Here is an 8,388-nt window from a genome sequence, read left to right on the forward strand (position 1 = left end):
ACAGCGAATGCTGGAATTCTGAAGTTAAAATCAAAGTGCTGGATAAACTCTGGTCTGGCAGCATTGCTGGAGAAAGAAAAACAAAGTCATATGGTCTCAAATATCAACTGTTTAAGATTGCAGAAACGGTTCAGGAAGGAAATCAAGCTGCTTTGTTTTGCAGTTGGAAATACACTGCCAGACCTGCTGAGTTTATCTTGCATGACCTCATCTTATTTTGATGATTTAACATGTATGCCACCGGAGACCATTTCATTCACTACCTGGAATTCGAACTGTATGCTGCAGTCTTGACTTGCTAACATTGACTCCTGCATATCACCTTGAGCTACTAGTTTAGCTGCTCTGAATTTTGTCAGCCAGGAATAACCTTCAGCTCAGAAGCAATAAAGGAGATAATTATAGAATCCCTGCAGTGCAGAAAAGGCCATTCAGCCCATCAAATGCACTGGCTTTCTGATATGAGTATCTTTCCCTTCTGGAATGGTGGTACCGTGGGTAGCACTGCTGCCTCACAGCACCAGGGACTTAGGTTTGATCCCCAGCTTGAGTCGCTGTCTGTGCCGAGTCTGTGGCCCCCACCCCCCTGTGTCTGCGTGGGTTTCCTTCAAGTGCTCCTGTTTCCTCCCACAGTCCAAAAGACATGCAGGTTAGCAATAAAAAGTTTGTATATTAGTGTCGCAAGTAGGCTTACATTAACACTGCAATGAAGCTACTGTGAAAATCCCCTAGTCGCCTTGCTCTGACACCTGTTTGTGTATGCTGAGGGAGAATTTGGCACTGGAATGGATGAAGGTGATATTGTCTGAACAGATGTGAATGAGAAATGGGGAGAATAGAAACCTTCCAGGAAGCAAGGGAGTGTTAATCAAGGTGATTGAGGTATTCAGTGGCTCATAGACTGTCCATCAATGTCTTCTGTTTCCAGACTGGAGGCATAGAGATGGAGTTTGAAGAAAGGATGAATCTGAGGTGGACCACTGAGGGAGGGTGCAAAGTCGAAGAAAATTTAAAACTTTCCTGTTCAGGAAGTGTGTGTGAATTGGCGCAGACCTAATTGCCAATGTACTGGAATAAGAAACTATTGAGGGGACCTGAGGAGGATTGGAAAGAAAAATGTTCTGTGGCCTAGAAAAAGGCAAGCATCTCCTGAACCTATACAGGTTCCCAAAATTCAGCATTATTTCCTCCTCCTGTCGTTTTGTCCACAGTGACCTAACTTGAATGTCTTGAATTCCAAAACACAGTGATAGAGTATCTTACCCTTCTGGAATGGTGGCACTGCTGCCTCACATCGCCAGGGACTAAAGCTTGGGAATTGCTTAACCTTGAAATAGTTCTGTTGTGATATTTGCATGAAGCCCATTACTGATAAGTCACGGGCTGTTTGGTGTATTATGCACCATTGTGTTTCGTGGGCTGCTATTTGTTTGGATTGCACTAGATTCTTGATTTTAAAATCAGCAGTTTTCGGCTTGTGAGCATTTAATTCTTTTTGATGCTATAAATTCTTGTCCCTACAAGATGCCAGAAATGAAGTTTCAATCCAGCCAATTCACACCATACAAAAATGTTGACGATTTTCTCAAACTCTCAATTTGTAGGTGAGAAGAGTTCTTCTGGTCTCCTGGAATATGAGTTGAAGAGTGATGCTTTCGAGGCACTGGTTATGCTTAATCACTACAGGCTAAAGAATCCAGGTACGTTGTTGTAAATGAAGTGTGAAATTGATGCAGTAGTGTTTAACCTAAAGGATTCTGAATATCTTGAATGTTAATTTTAGTATATGCTGCTTAACTGAAGCTAAGCTGTTGCACATAGCGTCACAAACATTGGGCAAATAAGCTTATTCCTATCCTTTTTCTTTTATAATCTTTGACTCAGTGTTACTTATTGCGGACAGTGGAAGGTGAGAGTGTTGGTATTTAAGCATATAAAATAGTGATACAAGAAAGATGCAAACAGACTTGCACCAATGCAACCAGAATTGAGATGTGTAACTGTCAGGATAGGGTGGGGTTCTTTTCTGAAGCAAAAAGGCAGCTGAGTTGTAACATTACTGAAGTTTCTGAAACAGTGAAAGGTTCTGGTAGTGTAGCTACTGTGTGGGAGTCCAAAGCTAGTTTATAAATTCAGTAAAAGAATTCAGGACAAACTTCTGAACCCGTGGAATGATTATGGGAGTAAATAGATTGAAGAAAATGGATGCCTTTAAAGGGAAGCTAGGTAATTATGTTAGTGAAAAAGAGAGGATCTACTGTTGGTGTGAAATGAAGGTTGGGCAAAGCTTTGTGTAGAGAGTAAATATTGGCTTGGGCCAGTTGGGCCCAGTATCCTGGCTGTAAATTCTATGTTGAATGTTACAACATTGATTAGACTATGAAATTTACCATATGTTCCAGACTGCCTTAACAATTGCATATCCTACAGCTGGGTTTGGTTCCTGGTTGTATCTTATCTTGCATTTGAGAAATTTGGGGTGCTAATTGTATAAATTAAGAGTTAGGATAAACAGATGGAGCGCGTTCGTTATTCCAGCACATGTAGAGATGCACTAATTGATGCTGGGGTGGTGAGTAGAGTGAGAAGCTTCTGTAATGTTTCACTCTGCAATTAAACCTAAATCAAGTAAAGATTTACTTCTGATTGTCTCCATCAGCAAAGGTTACGTTGGTTCCCATGGAATGTATCCTTGTGCATTTGTTAATCTCCTCAACTGAGTAACCTGATTTAAACATGTACGGCACAGTGGTTAGCACTACTGCCTCACAGCGTCAGGGACCCAGGTTCAATTCTGGCCTCAGGCCACAGTTTGTGGAGTTTGCACATTCTCCCCATGTCTGTGTGGGTTTCCTCTGGATGCTCCGCTTTCCTCCCTTCTGTGTGGAGCTTGCATGTTATCCCCGTGTCAGCGTGGATTTCCTCCGGATGCTCTGGTTTCCTCCCACAAAGCGGGTTAAGTTGATTGGTGATGCTTAATTGCCGCTTAGTGTTGGGGGATTGGCAGGGTAAATATGCGGGGTTATGAGGATTAGGTCTGGGTGGGATTGTTGGTGGGCTGAAAGGCCGTCTACTGCCGGGATTCCAAGATTTTGTATTGAAGTTGAGGGATGTGGGGAGGAGGCAGGTGATTGGAGTTGAGTTTATTGAATGGTAGAGCAGGTTCGAGGGGCTATTGGGCCTATTCTTGTTTTGATGTTCTTAATCTGTAGCTTGGTTTGGATGAAGAGGAAGAAATGGATCATGGGAGGTCTATGTGGTAGTCCTTTGATAAAGCTTCTAAGCTTAGTGACGTGTTTGGGGGGGGGGGAACGGTGCGGTGGCAGCGGCGTTGAGCCCTGTGGCTAAAAAGATGCAAAGATGCCTGTCAAACCCTGTGGCTAAATACATGCAAAGATGCCACTCAACGTGTAGAAGGAACTAACAATGGCCAAAATATCTTGGGCGGGATTTTCAGTGCTGCACTCGCATGCAGTTGCATTGGTACAGAACAGAGCACAAGTTGAACAATTTGATGGTCACCTTGCCTACTGATGCTGAGTGTGTGCCTTTTTCTTCCCCTCCGGCTGAATTTTCTGAAAATTCGAAATGGAAACAGATGGGCCTGACCTGTTCACGCTGAAGCTGTGTTTCTCGACTGCCTAACCGGATCCTAAGCTGAGGTGGACTCGAGGCTGATCATTGCTTTTGACGTATCTTGTTTCGTTTCGAGTGTTTTTTTTGCTTTAATTTTTTTAATGCTGTAAAGTGTGGTGACCCATGGAACGGAATTTGTATCTTTTCCAGTGCAAGGGCATTTTATTTTTTAGCTTTTCCAAGAATGAATGGTTAGTGAAATGTGGAATGTGACCGTGTTAGTGGTTAGCATATACGAGCATCTGTTTAAACTCGTTTAATTATTGGAAGACTCCTGCACTGCATAGAACTGTACACGATTGTGTTACAACTACAAAGTATTAATAAAAACAATTCTTTTAGTCCTTGTGAATCTTTATAATGTTTGTTCATATGTACTTTAAAGTAGTAAAGCCTACTGAACACTTGATAAATTCTCCTTGGCGATGCAGGACTGTGGGAATCAGTAAAAATAAATTAAGGCTACTTGAGGGTGGCACAGTGGTTAGCACTACTGTCTCACAGCGCCAAGGACCCTGGTTCAGTTTTGGCCTTGGGTGCTTGTCTATGTGGAGTTTGCACATTCTCCCCGTGTCTGTGTGGGTTTCTTCCTCCAGTCCAAAGATGTGTGGGTTAGGTGGATTGCCCATGCCAAATTGCCCATTTGTGTCAGGGGGATTAGCAGGAGAACTATGTGGGGTTACTGGATAGGGCCTGGTTGGGATTGTTGGTGCACATGGCTTCATTCTGCACAGTAGGGATTCTATAGTTCTGTGATTCTATGGTTCTAGCTGTGACATTCTGGACACGAGCCTTTTCCCTCAAACTGAAGGCTGAAAAATAAATGGGAATTTTTGTGACCACTGAGGAGGAAGGTAGTGCACTGGGCTAGTACTCCAGAGGCCAATGTTGTGGGGACATGCATTCAAATCCCACTGCAGGAATTTAAATTCAGTTAATAAATCTGGAATTGTAAGCTGGTCTCTCCGTAATGGTGACTATGAAACAATCAGTTGTTATAAGAACCCAACTGATCCATGAATGTTCTTTTATGTAACTTCCAGTGATTAGTTTAAAATGTTTTCAATGTTTAGGAATGATTACCAGCCACTACAGAGAGACTGCAAGTGACCCAGGGAGTGTCAGACCCAGTCTGGCTTGCATGTGATTCCCAACTCTCAGCAATGTGCTTGACTCTTAACTGCCCTCGGAAATGACCAAGCAAGACAACTAGAGATTGGCAATAATTGTTGGCCTTGCCAATGACACTCATAACCCGTGAATAAATAAGAGTGGGGGAGAATGTCCTATTACACGGTCATGGAGAAGGCCCTATGATGATAAAAGATCGGTCAAGTGGGTAAGACAAATGATAACTAAAGAATTGAAAGATAAACAAAGTTAAACCTTGAGTCCGACAGGCATCGGAATCTGCTCGAACCCTGTTCTCAAGAAGGTTCTCTCCATCTCTGTCGTCTTCAGGGCCCAAAAGATTCACTCCATGCCCAGAAACTCCAAAGGACAGCAGAGTAAGTAATCCAGTGGAAAGGTGAGATGCCCCTGAAGTTTATGCTGAGCTTTATTGGGATATTGTACAAGACCAAAAGATGGAGATCCGAGTGGAAAGAACGGTTGAAAGTAGCAAGTTCAGAGGATCAAGGTCATATCTGCAGAGCCAACTAAGTTATCATAGAATGCCTACGGTGCAAAAGGAGGCCATTCAGCCATTTGAGACTGCACCAATGACAATCCCAGACAGACATGTGGACATGGGGCCAGGATGGTGTGTTAATATGGCAAGCAACCAGGAGGTCAGGGTCCTGATTACGCACAGACCGAAGGTGCTCAGCAAAGCGATCACCCAGTCTACGCTTGGTCTCTCCAATATAGAGGAGACCACGGGATGAGCGAATGCAACAGACCAAATTGAAAGAGGTGCAAGTGAAATGCTGCTAACCTGGGATGAGTGTTTAGGACCTTGGATGGTGAGCATGGAAGAGGTAAAGTGGCAGGTGTTGCACCTTCTGCGATTACCCGGCACCTTCCCATGCAATCCGAGTGTCTTTGAGATGTTATGTGGATAATCCCATCAAAGACGATGGAAAAAAAAAATTAAAAATAATTTGGAATTAATGTACCTAATGATGACCAAGACACCATCGCTGATTGTCATTAAAAATCCATCTGGTTCACTTGTGCTGAGGGGAAGGAAACCTGCCTTCCTTACCTTGTCTGGCCTACATGTGACTCATGATCCCCGGGAAAGCGGTTGACTCTTAAATACTCTGGCCTAGCAAGCCATGCAGTTCAAGGGCAATTAGGGATTAACATCAAATGGTGGTCCAGCTAGTTATGCCCACATCCCATGAGTGAATTGAAAAAATTATATATACACCACCTTATATGCAAGAGGTGCATGAAGCAAGGAACTAAACTAGCTCAGGAGGCACCACTTATCAGGTAGATATCCACCTCCAGGGAGACATGTGACTTCTAGTACATTGAGACCAACGACTTCCTGATTCTGGGGAAACGTCCTGAAGGAATGCCAGTGGCTGACAGCTAACAAAGCACTTCAGTTGTCACAGGTCCTCAATTAACTTGTCTGAAATCCCGCAGCCCCTACTGGAATGCACTCCACAGCCTACTTGTTCCACAGACGGATCGCGGAACAGCTTGAATTAGACTGGCTATCCAAGTCGGGCCATCATCCATATACTGAACTTCTAACGTAGAATCCTACAGTGCAGAAGGGGGCCATTTGGCCTATCAAGTCTGCACCAACCATAATCCCATCCAGGCCCTTTCCCCATAACCCCATGCATTTACCCTAGCTAGTTCCCCTGACACACTATGGTGCAATTTAGCATGGCCAATCCACCTAACCTGCACTGAGGAAATCAAAGCATTTGGAGGAAACCCGTGCAAACACGGGGAGAACTTGCAAACTCCATACTCTGTGACCCAAGCCAGGAATTGAACCCAGGTCCCTGGAGCTGTGCCGCCCATGAGAGATCCCTGAGAGATCTATTCCTGATGGTATCACAACTGCATTTCACACTGTCAGCTGAAGTTGTTGAATGGATCATTAACCTTGACATTGAATTGTAACTGCTTCTGCAACCCTTCTGCGACCTAAGCTCTGGAATTCCCTCCCCAGATGTCTATGTTGATATCTTCCCCCTTTATATTTTTGATTTATTATTGTTATGTGTTTTGGGATACAGTGAAATGTATTGTTTCTTGTGAGCTGTTATGGTCAAAAACATATCATTCATGGGCTACGTTGGGGAGGAGGAAAGGAGAGAGTGCAGAATATAGTATTGCATTTACTGATCGGATGAAGAGAAAGATCAGCTTAATGTGTGAAAGGACCAAATCTGATGGCAGCAGGAAAGAAGCTGTCCTTGCGTCATTTGGTACATGTTCTCAGACTTTTGTATCTTTTTCCCGACGGAAGTGTGTGTGTCCAGGGTGCGTGGAGTCCTTGATTATGCTGGCTTCTTTCCCGAGGCAGCAGGAAGTATAGATGGAGTTGTGGGCGGGAGGCTGGTTTGAGTGATGGACTCACCAGGCTTTTGGTTACCTGTCCCTAATAGCTATTGATGCCGCTAAGTGTCATATTTTGACTTAAAACATCCCTTAGGATTATAAAAAAAAACTTGTAAGTTAATAATGAAGTGAATTGGGAAAAACATAGCTTTCCTTTTTTTTACACATCACTAAACAGTATGCAGGTGATTGAAGGCAAGTGAGATTTTACAGCTTAAATGAAAGGGGAATAGTGCTTGGTGCCAGTGGGGACATGATGGGCCGAAGGACCTCTGTTGTAAAGCTTTATGACTCTAATATGAAAGTAGGGAAGTTTTACTAAAGCTTGTCCGGGGCCCTTGGTTAGATCACATCTGGAGTACTGCGTACAGTTTTGGTCTCATTTGTTATCCCAAGAGAGATCCAAATAGTATTTAAAGTGGAAGCCATACCAGAGAAGATTCATTCAACTCATTCCTGGAATGAAGAGCTTAACTTGTGAAGATAAGTTGAACGTTGAGCCTTAAACTCCATCAGGTTTACAAGAATGAGGGGGGATCTTATTGAACCACACAATAACCTGAGGAGACTTCATAGGCTGGAGACTAGGAAGATATTACCCTTTTCAGGGGAGACTAGAATTAGGGGACACAGTTTAAGAATTAGATGTCTCTAAATTGGTGATAAAGATAATTTTTTTTCTGATAGTTGTTATAGTCTGGAATTCTTTACCCCAGAGTTGCTAGGTCTTTGAATTTTTTTACTATTTTTCGATAGACTAGGGAGTCCAGCGATCATGGTAACCTGGTGCACGATTCTGTAAAGATTAGTGTGCCAGTGATTAAGAAGGCAAATGGAATGTTAGAGCTTAATGAAAGAGGGATAGGATAGTGCTTGATTTAGGTGCTTGATGGCTGGTGTGCACATGATGGGCCAAAGGGCCTCCTGTGCTGTAAGAGTAGGGAGGTTTTATCACAGATGTATAGGGCCTTGTTAATACCACATCTGGAGAACCGCACAGTTTTGGTCCCACTTATTACCCCAAGAGAGTTCCGAATAGTATTTAAATGGAAACCAAACGAGACAAGATTCACTCAACTCATTTCTGAGATAAAGGGCTGATCTTGCCAAATAAGGGGTGGCATGGTGGCACAGTGGTTAGCACTGCTGCTTCAAAGGGCTGGGGACTCGGGTTCAATTCTGGCTACAGGTAACTGTGTGGATTTTGCACATTCTCCCCCT

The 8,388-nt window shown here is 43.4% G+C and overlaps 1 protein-coding gene across 1 annotated transcript in view; it reads left to right on the forward strand.

The window, feature by feature from the left end:
- Positions 1-3,977, forward strand: part of LOC145362246 (heterogeneous nuclear ribonucleoprotein L-like) — a 45,929-nt gene extending 41,952 nt beyond the window's left edge. Inside the window, exons 13-14 of the mRNA XM_080218320.1 lie at positions 1,605-1,700; positions 3,599-3,977. Coding sequence (XP_080074446.1) covers positions 1,605-1,700; positions 3,599-3,645 — 143 coding nt within the window. The 3' untranslated portion in view covers positions 3,646-3,977. The remainder of the gene's footprint in view (positions 1-1,604; positions 1,701-3,598) is intronic.
- The last annotated feature ends 4,411 nt before the right edge of the window (positions 3,978-8,388 follow it).

This window comes from Carcharhinus amblyrhynchos, unplaced genomic scaffold, assembly GCF_965287045.1.
Source record: "Carcharhinus amblyrhynchos unplaced genomic scaffold, sCarAmb.v2.hapA scaffold_37, whole genome shotgun sequence".
Classification (NCBI taxonomy): Eukaryota; Metazoa; Chordata; class Chondrichthyes; order Carcharhiniformes; family Carcharhinidae; genus Carcharhinus; species Carcharhinus amblyrhynchos.